At 42.4% G+C, this 15,387-nt stretch overlaps 1 protein-coding gene across 1 annotated transcript; it reads left to right on the top strand.

Annotated features, from left to right (window-relative positions):
• Window positions 1-3,033: 3,033 nt before the first annotated feature.
• Window positions 3,034-14,902, top strand: sycp3 (synaptonemal complex protein 3). The gene is made up of 8 exons (XM_014125085.3): window positions 3,034-3,431; window positions 3,556-3,628; window positions 3,744-3,778; window positions 3,932-4,049; window positions 4,776-4,875; window positions 4,967-5,065; window positions 5,503-5,607; window positions 14,609-14,902. The coding sequence occupies exons 1-8, from the start codon at window positions 3,299-3,301 to the stop codon at window positions 14,660-14,662; spliced, it is 717 nt and encodes a 238-aa protein (XP_013980560.1). The 5' UTR covers window positions 3,034-3,298; the 3' UTR covers window positions 14,663-14,902.
• Window positions 14,903-15,387: the final 485 nt, after the last annotated feature.

Here is a 15,387-nt window from a genome sequence, read left to right as displayed (position 1 = left end):
TCAACCTTGCTTTTATGTTTCAGTGAGTGGTGACGCCTCCTCTGAAGATGGAAGCTCAGTTTCTGATTTACGAGTACATGATTGGCCAACAGAGGAATGCTGGGACTCATTTCTGATGCATCATCAGGATATGATGACTGAGTGCAGTTGCTAGTTTCATGGATACCTCTAATGTGACAAGTCAGAAAGGGAAAAGCCAAGAAGATAGACTGAATCATGTCAGTGACAATGCAAGAATGTTAGAAAAAATAGACTACACACATCCAGAAGGCGAGGTCAATACAGGTGCATCAAAGCTGGGACCAAGAGACTGAAAAACAGCTTCTATCTCAAGGCCTTCAGACTGTTAAATAGCCATCACTAGCTGACTTCCACCCGGTTACGCAACCCTGCACCTTTGCACCTTAGAGGCTGCTGCCCTATGTATATAGACTTGGCATCACTGGTCGCTTTAATAATGGAACATTAGTCACTTTAATAATGTTTACATTCTGCTTTACTAATTTTGTATGTATATACTATATCCTACTGTATTTATGTCAATGCCACTCGAACATTGCTCGTCCTAATATTTATTTATTTATTAATTCAATTTTTTTGTACTTTTATATTTCTGTGTATTGTTGTGAATTGTTAGATACTACTGCACTGTTGGAGTTCGGAACACAAGCATTTTGCTACACCCGCAAAAACATCTGCTAAATATGTGTATGTGACCCAAAAATGTTGATTTCATTTCATTTCTTTCACAAGGCCAAATTAAAAAATGCAAATTCCTGTGAAATAGTGAGGCCTAGGAAGGTGCAACCTGGCATGATGGTAAAGGGCCGAATGCCATGCCAATTGGCCATATAGTGGTTCTATAACAAATTCTATAACAGATGCAAACATTGAAAAGTAACACCCCTCAACCTGTGTGACCTAGAGTCATGAAATTTGGTACGTCGGTCCCTCTCCTCATAAGGAACAAAAACCCTAGAATTTTGTGAAAAACACTTAAAAAGCTACTCCTCTGGCACAAAATGACCAATCTGCACAAAACTTGATATGTGGCATCTATAGACCAATTTCTCACAAATTACTATTTTGCAAGACAGCATCTCAAAACACATGGCCTCTACTGACCAATAAATATTAATGTGGATGTGGTCTACACATGTTCCAAACACTGTCAAGCCCGTTCAAATCAAATCAAATGTATTTATATAGCCCTTCTTAGATCAGCTGATATCTCAAAGTGCTGTACAGAAACCCAGCCTAAAACCCCAAACAGCAAGCAATGCAGGTGTAGAAGCACGGTGGCTAGGAAAAACTCCCTAGAAAGGCCAAAACCTAGGAAGAAACCTAGAGAGAAACCAGGCTATGAGGGGTGGCCAGTCCTCTTCTGGCTGTGCCGGGTGGAGATTATAACAGAACATGGCCAAGATGTTCAAATGTTCATAAATGACCAGCATGGTAAAATAATAATAATCACAGTAGTTGTCGAGGGTGCAACAGGTCAGCACCTCAGGAGTAAATGTCAGTTGGCTTTTCATAGCCGATCATTTGAGAGTATCTCTACCGCTCCTGCTGTCTCTAGAGAGTTGAAAACAGCAGATCTGGGACAGGTAGCACGTCCGGTGAACAGGTCAAGGTTCCATAGCCGCAGGTAGAACAGTTGAAACTGGAGCAGCAGCACGGCCAGGTGGACTGGGGACAGCAAGGAGTCATCATGCCAGGTAGTCCTGAGGCATGGTCCTAGGGCTCAGGTCCTCCGAGAGAGAGAAAGAAAGAAAAAGAGAATTAGAGAGAACATACTTAAACTCACACAGGACACCGGATAAGACAGGAGAAATACTCCAGATATAACAGACTGACCCTAGCCCCCCGACACATAAACTACTGCAGCATAAATACTGGAGGCTGAGACAGGAGGGATCAGGAGACACTGTGGCCCCATCCGATGATACCCCCAGACAGGGCCAAACAGGCAGGATATAACCCCACCCACTTTGCCAAAGCACTGCCCCCACACCACTAGAGGGATAACTTCAACCACCAACTTACCATCCAGAGACAAGGCCGAGTATAGCCGAGTATAGATCAACCACACGGTGGCACTATAACGAGCCCATGTTTATATCTCAATCTTTTTGACTCAGAGTGATGAAATTTGGCAAAAATGCTCAAGGATATGAGTCTAGCTACCGTGCAAAGTATAGTTTTTGTTTGGCCACATGGTGGCGTTGTTAGACAGGACAAATCATTCACGCAAGCTCATTGGCTCATAACGGCCATATCGTTTGTGCAAGAGTCATGGATATTGTGTTGTGTATTGTGTTTGAAGATGTGCATCAATAGATGGTGTATGCCAAATTTGGTGCAGATTCTGTAGATGAATACGTTTTAAAGTAATCAACATCCTTAAATGGTCCACAATACATCAAAATAATATTATATTGCATGATCAGCTTGATTTTGAGTTCTGATATTTGAAGGAAAAAGGAAACCGCACACTGCTCTTGATAGTAACACTGAACTTTAATAAGCTTACGTATCGGCCTCACGGACTTCGTCAGAGCTTTTGAGGAAGGACGAAGGCCGATACGTAAGCTTATTAAAGTTCATTGTTACTATCAAGAGCAGTGTGCGGTTTCCTTTTTCCTTCATCTTGTTCAACAGTTACCATGCACCTGCAAAAAAGATTGCTCAGATGTGCGAGTGCCTTTTGAATTTGGAGTTCTGATATTTGGCAAGCCTGGTAAACAGTACTGATGTAAGTTCTTATAAGGAAATGTGTGAAATTTTTCCTGGTGGCTGCACAATGGGCCCATATCTGAATCCTGTTATTGCTGCTTGCAGCTACTGTATATTTGATCCCTGTACTCTTCTAGCTCGCCTAGCTACAATATCTGGATTTGAGTGTCTTTGAAGTCTGGTTTAGGTCGTCCTGCCTCTCAAGATTTCATAGCAAGCACGTGCCATCATGGCGCGAAATCCTGGAGAACCAATTATATTTTCCCTGGCGGGAACAGACCAGCAGGAACCTCAAATACAATTTACTTTAGAGACTCTGTGGCAACGTTACAGCAGCAACAACGTAACCATTACGTAGACTGACCGACGACTGTAAAAACATATACAGTATTAGCAACTGATAAACATTTGACTTATGTCGAAATTACAGTAGGTTATAGCGGTAGCAGTGACAAGTACTCGTCCTCACTTATTTTAAACGTTGACGTAAATTAACAGTAGTTAGCTAGTCTAGTGTGTTCCTTAGATTTTTGGCTAGAATAACACACGTCCGGTACTGTTAATGGCCTCCACTGGGAGAAAACAGTCAAAGAAAACGAAGCATGCAGAAGACTCAACTGACATAAAATCGTTTGATTTCGCACTTGAGGACGAAAAGACAGGACTGAGTTGGTCAGAGGATGACATCCGAGAAGGTAACTAGCGAGATAACTAACGTTAGTTATGCAAAGGCAATTGGTTTTCTGACTCCATTTGGGCTAGCTAGCTAATTTACCGTATGTGGTATTTTATCACCTTCATCTCTGCCAATGTCCATAGATGAAACTCCTGTTGTTGACAAGATGGCCAAGAAAAGGTCATTTGAGGAAGATGATCTAAAAGTTGGATTGGGGTAAGTTATAAAGTTAGCTAACATAAACTAAGCTTCCTACCAGCAACGGCCTGTTATAATCGTCAAATTGAGCCTTCATCCTTTTAATTGTTTCTTGAATCATGGCATTCCCTAGGAACGAGGTACAAACCATGTTGGAGAGATTTGGAGGCAAGTTTATCACAATGTGATTTATTTTAGCTAGCCAATAGCTATATATTGAATACTCTAAAACAACTGTTGGTTAAGGTTGTAGTAACCAAAGGTAGGCTTATGCTATGTTCTTTAATAAATGTTTGTCTCAAATTAGTATGTGTTTCATAGCTGATATAAGCAAAGCCATGCAGGCCAAGAGGAAACGTTTAGAGACCTTCACCAAGAGCTCACTGAAGGGCAGCAATCAGAAACTGGAGCAGCTGTGGAATACCCAGTATGCACAAAGGTAACAACACCTGCTGAGACCAGAGATTGTGTGAGGCAGTGTCAGCCCTCCTTCACCTCAGCAACACCTCCTGGCATTGAATATAGGCTGTATCACAACTGGCAGTGGTTGGGAGTCCCATAGGGCGGCGCACAATTTGCCCAGCGTCTTCCGGGTTTGGCCGGTGTAGGCCATCATTGTAAATAAGAATTTGTTCTTAACTGACTTGCCTAGTTAAATAAAGGTTAAGTCAAAAAAAAAAAAAAATGTACACACAGATGGCACCCAGTTTGTCATATGCATTCTTTGTTTAGCAAGGTGTTTTCTTTATTCAGATGGAGCTGAAGAATACAAAGGTACCAATCAGAAGTATACTTTAGACCTGAAAGTTTTGCTTTGTTCTCGTTAAAATCATTTGTATTCATTTTTGTATCGTTGCTTGCTCTTTGTGTCAATGTTTTTGGATCACCTTTGAAACAATATGCATGCTCTCAAATCAAGCTCCCAGACTCCAGCAACAACAACAAAACTAAGAATATAATTATGTTTGGGCGCATTGTAGGGTACGTCAATGACTACACATGGCAGGTAACATTTGATATCACTGTAGTGGCCAAAATCCTATCCCAGACACCATTTTATTGCCATTAGTTTACACATTTATTAGCCTACATCTGATGTTTGCTTTGCACTATGTCATTTGTCTTGGGTAACGGTGAAAACATTGTCTACTGGGTGTTTTTGCAGGCAGAAGCTGACTCAGGAGTACTCACAGCAGGTGTCATCTGTGCTGCAGCAATGGGAGATGGATGCACAGAAATCAGAGGATCAGGAGGAAAAATTGAATGTCAGTGCTATTCTGTATACTGATAATGCAACTATTTCGGGACTCACATACAGTATACAGCTGAAATGTAACATTATCTTTTCCTCTGTAGAACTTGTTTCGCCAGCAACAAAAACTGTTCCAGCAGGCTAGAGTGGTGCAAAGCCAGAAACTGAAAACCATCAAAGAGCTATACGAGCAGTTCATTAAGGCGAGTCCCAGATGACAGTTTCCTCATACAATGTTAGGCAGGTGCAAAGGCTCCCACAGACACTGATCCATAGCTGGAATTCCATCATTACAGATGAGGAATTTTACACAACTTTTTCACAAGTGTTTTTGATTTGCACATCAGTATGGTACTTAATTTACAAATCGTCTGTCCTGTGGCATTCGCTAGATGACTTCTCCGTCAGGTTTGTTTTCTGTATTTACTGGTCATGCGACACATGCTACGGGAGTACCAATTTCAAAATTACGTGTCAACTCGCTGCTGTTCTCCAACACACTATTGTACAAATCAAAACACCTGTCAAATTGAAGTGCAAAAGAAACGCTATTTGGAATGATTCAATTTCAACCCAGATCTTTCTATCAAGTGAATGAAAATAATTGAAACTCTTGGGTTTGTCATAATGTCTTTTTAAGAACATGGAGGAGATGGAGAAGAGCCATGAGACCTTCTTGCAGGGGGCACAGGTGGAGCTGAAGAAGGAGATGGCAGTGTTGCAGAAGAAAGTTATGATGGACACTGTGAGTTACGCAATGTCAATCGCATTTACAGCTTTTGAAAAATTGTACACTCATGACAAAATTATGTTAAGTTCAGCTAATTGGCTTGGTTCAAAGCTAGCAAACGGTCAAAAATAATTAATGGAGAAAGTGACACCAGCTGTCATGACATTTTTTTATTAGATTATTTTCATGCCATGTAGCCTTCATGTCTGAGGGTTAATTAAAGTAAATTGAAACCACTTATTAATTTATGATGGAAGTTATGTTGCGTCCAACTCCTACTCATTTCTGGCTACCACTGAGTTATGGCAAGAAGAATGGCGCCGAAGGAGATGGCTGCCGTTTTACGATTCCGTAACCAATTGTGCTATTGTGTATGTTTTTTTCGCGTTATTTGTAACTTATTTTGTACAATAAGGATTTACTTCAGACGCCCGACAAGGCCCTCATCCCTGTCATTCGCAGGACGAAGAGACGGAGGTATCGAGGACGAAGGTCTGGGTGCCTTGTAAGGATCCGTCGCCGAGAGGGTACCTTCCCCATCGGTCCTATTAGCCAATGTACAATCAATCGATAATAAAATAGACGAACTACGATCATGTATATCCTACCAACGGCACATTAAAAACCGTATTCTTATGTTTCACCGAGTCGTGGCTGAACGACAACATGAATAACATACAGCTGGCGGGTTTTACGTTTTTTCGGCAGGATAGAACAGCGGCCTCTGATAAGTTGAGGGGTGGCGTTCTATGTATATTTGTAAACAACAACTGCTGCACAAAGTTAGGGGAAGGGGGTATATCTCACCTCCATCATCTAGGATGTGACAACGGTTCATCAAATCTCCCCATTTCTGCCCATTGTTTTTGCTCAGTTTTGCAGGCCTTCTCAAACAGCTGCAACTGTATATGCATTCGTAAATCTTGACCTTTCTTGAGTTGGGCTCCGGGATGGTCCAACTGTTGAGAATCTGAGTCTATGGTTGTTGTGGGGGAAAGGGGTTGCATGTGTATCCCACAACTGTTATGAGGGAGTAAAAGATGTTATGGACATTATAGGATGATTCACAATAATTGTTTGCTAATATAATAATTGCTTGCCATAATGTAATTTTGGTAATGGCGAGACTGGTGAGAAGTAAAAATCCTTTACATAAATTGCCTACATTACTACAAATATTAATAGCTAATTATGGAAAATAAGAAACAGGATTTTATATATAATTTGAATGGCTATATATAATACAAATACAGTTGAAGTCGGAAGTTTACATACACCTTAGCCAAATACATTTAAACTCAGTTTTTCACAATTCCTGACATTTAATCCTTGTAAGAATTCCCTGTCTCAGGTCAGTTATGATCACCACTGTATTTTAAAAATGTGAAATGTCAGAATAATAGTAGAGAGAATGATTTATTTCAGCTTTTATTTCTTTCATCACATTACCAGTTGGTCAGAAGTTTACATACTCAATTAGTATTTGGTTGCATTGCCTTTAAATTGTTTAACTTGGGTCAAACGTTTCAGGTAACCTTCCACAAGCTTCTCACAATAAGTTGAGTGAATTTTTGGCCCAATCCTCCTGACAGAGCTGGTGTAACTGAATCAGGTTTGTAGGCCTCCTTGCTTGCACACGCTTTTTCAGTTCTGCCCACAAGTTTTCTATAGGATTGAGGTCAGAGCTTTGTGATGGCCACTCCAATACCTTGACTTTGTTGTCCTTAAGCCATTTTTCCACAACTTTGGAAGTATGCTTGGGGTCATTGTCCATTTGGAAGACCCATTTGCGACCAAGCTTTAACTTCCTGACTGATGTCTTGAGATGTTGCTTCAATATATCGACATAATTGTCCTGCCTCATGATGCCATCTATTTTGTGAAGTGCACCAGTCCTTCATGCAGCAAAGCACCCCCACAACATGATGCTGCCACCCCCGTGCTTCACGGTTGGGATGGTGTTCTTCGGCTTGCAAGCTTCCCCCTTTTTCCTCCAAACATAACGATGGTCATTATGGCCAAACAGTTCTATTTTTGTTTCATCAGGCCAGAGGTCATTTCTCCAAAAAGTACGATCTTTGTCCCCATGTGCAGTTGCAAACCGTCGTCTGGCTTTTTTATGGCGGTTTTGGAGCAGTGGCTTCTTCCTTGCTGAGTGGCCTTTCAGGTTATGTCAATATAGGACTCGTTTTACTTTGGATATAGATACTTTTATACCTGTTTCCTCCAGAATCTTCACAAGGTCCTTTGCTGTTGTTCTGGGATTGAATTGCACTTTTCTCACCAAAGTACGTTTATCTCTAGGAGACAGAATGCGTCTCCTTCCTGAGCGGTATGACGGCTGCGTGGTCCCATGGTGTTTATATTTGCGCACTATTGTTTGTACAGATGAACATGGTACCTTCAGGCGTTTGGAAATTGCTCCCAAGGATGAACCAGACTTGTGGTGGTCTACAATCTGAGGTCTTGGCTGATTTTCTTTGATTTTCCCATGATGTCAAGCAAAGAGGCACAGAGTTTGAAGGTAGGCCTTGAAAATTTCCCCCTTCTGATAACCAGGCGGCGAATCGCATCTCTGCATGTCTGTCAGACATATCAGTGTGGATGACGGATCACCAGCTCAAGCTGAACCTCGGCAAGACGGAGCTGCTCTTCCTCCCGGGGAAGGACTGCCCGTTCCATGATCTCGCCATCACGGTTGACAACTCCCTTGTGTCCTCCTCCCAGAGTGCTAAGAACCTTGGCGTGATCCTGGACAACACCCTGTCGTTCTCCACTAACATCAAGGCGGTGACCCGATCCTGTAGGTTCATGCTCTACAACATTCGCAGAGTACGACCCTGCCTCACACAGGAAGCGGCGCAGGTCCTAATCCAGGCACTTGTCATCTCCCGTCTGGATTACTGCAACTCGCTGTTGGCTGGGCTCCCTGCCTGTGCCATTAAACCCCTACAACTCATCCAGAACGCCGCAGCCCGTCTGGTGTTTAACCTTCCCAAGTTCTCTCACGTCACCCCGCTCCTCCGCTCTCTCCACTGGCTTCCAGTTGAAGCTCGCATCCGCTACAAGACCATGGTGATTGCCTACGGAGCTGTGAAGGGAACGGCACCTCCATACCTTCAGGCTCTGATCAGGCCCTACTCCCAAACAAAGGGCACTGCGTTCATCCAACCCCTGGCCTGCAAGCCCCCCTACCACTGAGGAAGCACAGTTCCCGCTCAGCCCAGTCAAAACTGTTCGCTGCTCTGGCACCCCAATGGTGGAACAAGCTCCCTCACGACGCCAGGACAGCGGAGTCAATCACCACCTTCCGGAGACACCTGAAACCCCACCTCTTTAAGGAATACCTAGGATAGGATAAAGTAATCCTTCTAACCCCCCCCCCCCCCCCCCTTAAAAGATTTAGATGCACTATTGTAAAGTGGTTGTTCCACTGGATATCATAAGGTGAATGCACCAATTTGTAAGTCGCTCTGGATAAGAGCGTCTGCTAAATGACTTAAATGTAAATGTAAATGCATCCACAGGCACACCTCCAATTGACTCAGATAATGTCAATTAGCCTATCAGAAGCTTCTAAAGCCATGGCATCATTTTCTGGAATTTTCCAAGCTCTTTAAAGGCACAGTAAACTTAGTGTATGTAACCTTCTGATCCACTGGAATTGTGACACAGTGAATTATAAGTGAAATATTCTGTCTGTAAACAATTGTTGGAAAAATGACTTGTGTCATGAGCAAAGTAGATGTCCTAACCGACTTGCCAAAACTATAGTTTGTTAACAAATTTGTGGAGTGGTTGAAAACAAGTTTTAATGACTCCTGGGCTATGGAGTCGGGGGTGGTCTGCCGGGCATTGGGATGACAACCCAACTCGGGATGAGGGGTTTTAGCGGGTGGAATAGTGGGGACCAATTGGAGATTTACTAAGTAGCAATGCAAATGTCATGGTACAGCTATATAGACATTCAATCATCATGTTACTTTTTAATGGTACGTTTACAAACATATTTTGATAAATAGAAATTAAACTTGTCTCATGGTAAGTGGTGAAATAAGTATAGCCAGTTATAATTGTAATGGCTTAGCAGATAATAAGAAAAGACGATCAGTATTTACCTGGCTAAAAGAGAATGAGTATAATATCTATTGTTTACAGGAAACTCATTCAATCATTTTAGATTAAGTTTTGTGGAAAGAGGACTGGAGGGGGGAATATATTTCTCCCATGGGCAAAGAAATTCAAGAAGGGGTGATTATATTAATTAACAGTAATTTTGATCCAAATGTGCAAATTGTCCAAACAGATCATCAAGGTAGATGTATTATTTTAAATATGTTATTGGACAATAAACAGATATGGCTTATTAACCTATACGGTCTAAATAATGATGATCCAAGCTTCTTTGAAAATATATCTTAAGAATTTATCAACTCTACAAGCAACACTAGACTCTTATTATGGTGGGGGATTTTAATAAGGTTTTACTGGTGTTTTGCGGGTACTATTTAATGAAGCTGCCGGTTGAGGACTTGTGAGGCATCTGTTTCTCCAACTAGACACTAACGTACTTGTCCTCTTGCTCAGTTGTGCACCAGGGCCTCCCACTCCTCTTTCTATTCTGGTTAGAGCCAGTTTGCACTTTTCTGTGAAGGGAGTAATACACAGCGTTGTACGAGATCTTCAGTTTCTTGGCAATTTCTCCCATGGAATAGCCTTCATTTCTCAGAACAAGAATAGACTGACAAATTTCAGGAGAAAGTTATTTGTTTCTGGTCACTTTGAGCCTGTAATCGAACCCACAAATGCTGATGCTCCAAATACTCAACTAGTCTAAAGAAGGCCAGTTTTATTGCTTCTTTAATCAACAGAAGGTTTTCAGCTGTGCTAACATAATTGCTAAAGGGTTGTCTAATCATCAATTAGCCTCTTAAAATGATAAACTTAGATTAGCTAACACAACGTGCCATTGGAACACAGGAGTGATTGTTGCTGATAATGGGCCTATGTAGATATTCCATTTTAAATCAGCAGTTTCCAGCTAGAATAGTCATTTACAACATTAACAATGTCTACACTGTATTTCTGATCATTTTGATATTTGAATGGACAAAAACTGTGCTTTTCTTTTAAAAACATGGACATTTCTAAGTGACCCCAAACTTTTGAACGGTAGTGTGTATTTACCCCAAAAATATATGGGGGATTGGAAATGATGCAGACAATTACATTGATGGAAGCAACAATCTATCCGCAATATTAAAGCTGATCCACCCCTTAAAAAAAATAAAGTCTAAGGAAGTCTCGAGGTTTTGCTCACCTGAGGTAGATTATCTCATGATAAGCTGTAGACCACACTATTTACCAAGAGTTTATCTGTATTTTTTGTAGCTGTCTATATAGCACCACAAACCGATGCCGGCACTAAGGCTGCACTCAATGACCTGTATACCGCCATAAGCAAACAGGAAAACGCTCATCCAGGTGTGACGCTCCTAGTGGCATGGGACTTTAATGCAGGGAAACTCAAATCCGTTTTACCTCATTTCTACCAGCATGTTAAATGTGCAACCAGAGGGGAAAAAATTCTAGACCACCTTTACTCCACGCACAGAGACACGTACAAAGCTCTCCCTCGTTCTCCATTTGGCAAATCTGACCATAATTCTATCCTCCTGCTTCCTGCTTACAAGCAAAAACTAAAGCAGGAAGCACCAGTGACTTGGTCAATAGGAAAGTGGTCAGATAAAGCAGATGCTAAGCTACTGGACTGTTTTGCAAGCACAGACTGGAATATGTTCCGGGATTCTTTCGATGGCATTGAGGAGTACACCACATCAATAAGTGCATCGACGACATCGTCCCCACAGTGACTGTACGTACATACCCCAACCAGAAGCCATGGATTACAGGCAAGATCCGCACTGAGCTAAAGGGTAGACCTGCCGCTTTCAAGGAGTCGGACTCTAACCCGGAAGCTTATAAGAAATCCCGCTATGCCCTCCTACGAACCATCAAATAGGCAAAGTGTCAATACAGGAATAAGATCGAATCATACTACACCGGCTCTGGCGCTCGTCAGATGTGGCAGGGCTTGCAAACTATTACAGACTACAAAGGGAAGCACAGCTGCGAGCTACCCAGTGACACGAGCCTACCAGACGAGCTAAATTACTTCTATGCTCGCTTCGAGGCAAGTAACACTGAAGCATGCATGAAAGCATCAGCTGTTCCAGACGACTGTATAATCACGCTCTCTGTAGCCGATGTGAGTAAGACCTTTAAACAGGTCAACATACACAAGGCCGCAGGGCCAGACGGATTAGCAGGACGTGTGCTCCGGGCATGTGCTGACCAACTGGCAGGTGTCTTCACTGACATTTTCAACATGTCCCTAATTGAGTCTGTAATACCAACATGTTTCAAGCAGACTACCATAGTCCCTGTGCCCAAGAACACTAAGGTAACCTGCCTAAATGACTACCGACCCGTAGCACTCACATCTGTAGCCATGATGTGCTTTGAAAGGCTGGTCATGGCTCACATAAACACCAATTATCCCAGAAACCCTAGGCCCACTCCAATTTGCATACTGCCCCAACAGATCCACAGATGATGCAATCTCTATTGCTCTCAACACTGCCCTTTCCCACCTGGACAAAATGAACACCGATGAGAGAATGCTATTTATTGATTAGAGCTCATCGTTCAACACCATAGTGCCCTCAACGCTCATCACTAAGCGAAGGACCGTGGGACTAAACACCTCCCTCTGCAACTAGATCCTGGACTTCCTGACGGGCCGCCCCAGGTGGTAAGGGTAGGTAACAACACATCCGCCACGCTGATCCTCAACACTAGAGGCCCCTCAGTGGTGCGTGTTCAGCCTCCTCCTGTACTCCCTGTTCACTCATGACTGCATGGCCAGGCAAGACTCCAACACCATCATCAAGTGGTAGGCCTGATCACCGACAACGATGAGACAGCCTATAGGGAGGAGGTTCGAGACCTGGCCATGTGGTGCCAGGACAACAACCTCTCCCTCAATGTGATCAAGACCAAAGGAGATGATTGTGGACAACAGGAAAAGGAGGACCGAGCACGCCCCCATTCTCATCGACGGAGCTGTAGTGGAGCAGATTGAGAGCTTCAAAGTTCCTTGGTGTCCACATCACCAATAACTATCATGATCCAAACACACTAAGACAGTCGTGAAGAGGGCACGACAAAGCCTATTCACCCTCAGGAGACTGTCCTCAGATCCTCAAGGTTCTACAGCTGCACCATCGAGAGCATCCTGACTGGTTGCATCACTGCCTGGTATGGCAACTGCTTGGCCTCTGACCGCAAGGCACTACACAGAGGGTAGTGCGTAAGGCCCAGTACATCACTGGGGCCAAGATTCCTGCCATCCAGGACCTCTATACCAGGTGGTGTCAGAGGAAGGCCCTAAAAATTGTCAAAGACTCCAGCCACCCTAGTCATGGACTGTTCTCTCTGCTACCGCACGGCAAGCGGTCCCGGAGCGCCAAGTCTAGGTCCAAAAGACTTCTTAACAGCTTCTACCCACAAGCCATAAGTCTCCTGAACAGCTAATCAAATGGCTACCCAGACCCCTCTTTTACGCTGCTGCTACTCTCTGTTTATTATCTATGCATAGTCACTAACTCTACCTACATGTACATATTACCTCAATTACCTCGACTAACCGGTGCCCCTGCACATTGACTCTGTATTGGTACCCCCTGTATATAGCCTCGCTATTGTTATTTTACTGCTGCTGTTTAATTATTTGTTACTTTTATTTTCCATTTACTTAACCAACAACGCTTTAAGAAGTTAAGAAAAAGAAGTGTTAAGGGCTTGTAAGTAACCATTTTACCATAAGGTACTGACTTTGTTGTCCCCATGGGGAAATTGTGTTGCAGTGTCATGTACACGTTTAAAGTGGCGTTTAAATACAAAACAAAATTGACAATACAACTTTCATAAGTTACATACCAATAAAACATTTTTTTTTTTTTTAAAGACGAGCCTGTTGGCCTTACTGAGTCGATAGGAACATTAGCCCAAGCTACTTAGGAGGGATATCACACCTGGCACAAATGATTGTCTTGTTCTGTTTTTCCTGCTGAGTGGTGCCCTATACCTGCGCCCAGAGAGAAGTAGTTCAAAGTCTGGGTACAGGGGGTGGCTTGGGTCTAAAATGATTTTGTGAGCCTTGCGGAGGGCCTTGACCTTAAAGATCTCATCCAGGCCTGTCTGTTTGACTCCAAGTACCTTGCTTGCTGTGGTGATAATCCTTCTCAGCATATTTCTCTGGCTGACAGTGGCATTGCCAAACCAACAAACAATACAAAAAGTTAAAATACTCTCAAACAGAGTCAGTATCGTACAGTCTACATTTAAAGAGCCCAGCTTTTTGAGAAAGTACAGTCTCTGTTGGCTGTTTTTATAGATCAGGTCTGTACATTTACTCCACTGAAGCTTATTGTCCAAGAGGACACCCAGGTATTTGTATTCCTCTACAATCTCTATATTCTGACCTCTGATAGATGTTGCAGAGGTAGGTGTTGTACACTTCATGAAGTCTATGCACATCTCTTTGGTCTTGTTGGTATTGAGGACCAAGTGTGATTCCTCACACCACTCTACAAAGTCATCTAGGACCGGGCCATGATGTTCCTTGTCATCATGCAACAGGCTGATCAAGGCAGTGTCATCAGCGAATTTAACGAGGTGTCTGTCAGGATGGGAACTAGTACAACTATTAGTGTACAGGAGTGGGGACAAAACACATCCCTGAGGAGAGCCTGTGTTGGTATTGCGTATGTCCGACACGTGGGGACCTATTCTGACTCGCTGTGAGCGTTGGCTCAGGAAGTCCAACAGCCACAAAAAAAATTGTCGGCGCATGTGACAAATACAATTTTATTAAATTTGTATTTAAAAAAAAATCTGGAATGGTTTCCCATTGGTCACTTGAGTGTTATAATCTATCTCTCTCTGTCCACAGCAACAGCAGGAGATGGCCACTGTCCGCAAGTCTCTTCAGTCTATGCTGTTCTAGAGGAAGTTTAATCTGATGTTACCATGTCAATAGCCTCTTCAGTCAAACCGCTAAGTGTTTTTACAATTCGAGAGTTCACGACAATTAGACACTGGAAATGAAAGACAGAGAAGGTTTTCAAAGTCAGAATTTTGTTTGTATATTTTCATGCTGTATTTATTCATTAACATGTTGCTTATTCGTATATTTATTTGCCAGTTGATCTGCTATTGTATACTCACCTGTATGTTTATCTTCTGTTTGTTTCATAAAACAATTTGCTCTAAACAATACAATTTTGTTTTTATTAAAGCCATTATAAGTAGCAGTTATTTTCTATAATGGACTGAAGTATTTTCTGATTTGTCAAGGCAGACAACAATAACAAAATGTTGATCCACTCCTCTGTCTGTGTGCTTTTACATTTTTGCTTCTTTTTTCTCCAAACATTGATGTATTCTTTTTTTATATTTACACAATGTTGGGGCTGTACAGTATGTTGGTTGTCATGTAATAGACTATCAAATCACCAGTACATCCCTGCAAATAGGTGGCAATAATGTACCAATAACTGAGCTGCGCATGTAAACAAACCCACAAGGAAGAAGACACTTCACTTACTGGATAGGATTGCAGGGACTGTTATTAGGCAAAAATGGATAAGATTTGTTGCTACCTTTTTTAGTGTGTCATACTTTTGTTACATTTCTCTTGAAATCAATGCTTAGCCACTGATTAGTTTCCAT

The sequence above is a fragment of the Salmo salar genome, chromosome 10 (genome assembly GCF_965601325.2).
Source record: "Salmo salar chromosome 10, fSalSal1, whole genome shotgun sequence".
In the NCBI taxonomy this organism is placed as follows: Eukaryota; Metazoa; Chordata; class Actinopteri; order Salmoniformes; family Salmonidae; genus Salmo; species Salmo salar.
This window is presented reverse-complemented; position numbering and strand designations above follow the sequence as displayed.

Bases quoted from the DNA above. Each gene is read 5' to 3' on its own strand.
- sycp3 (XM_014125085.3), top strand. From the start codon at position 3,299: ATGGCCTCCACTGGGAGAAAACAGTCAAAGAAAACGAAGCATGCAGAA. The intron at 4,876-4,966 runs GTCAGTGCTATT...TTTCCTCTGTAG, and splicing joins ATCAGGAGGAAAAATTGAAT to AACTTGTTTCGCCAGCAACA. The intron at 5,608-14,608 runs GTGAGTTACGCA...CTCTGTCCACAG, and splicing joins AGAAAGTTATGATGGACACT to CAACAGCAGGAGATGGCCAC.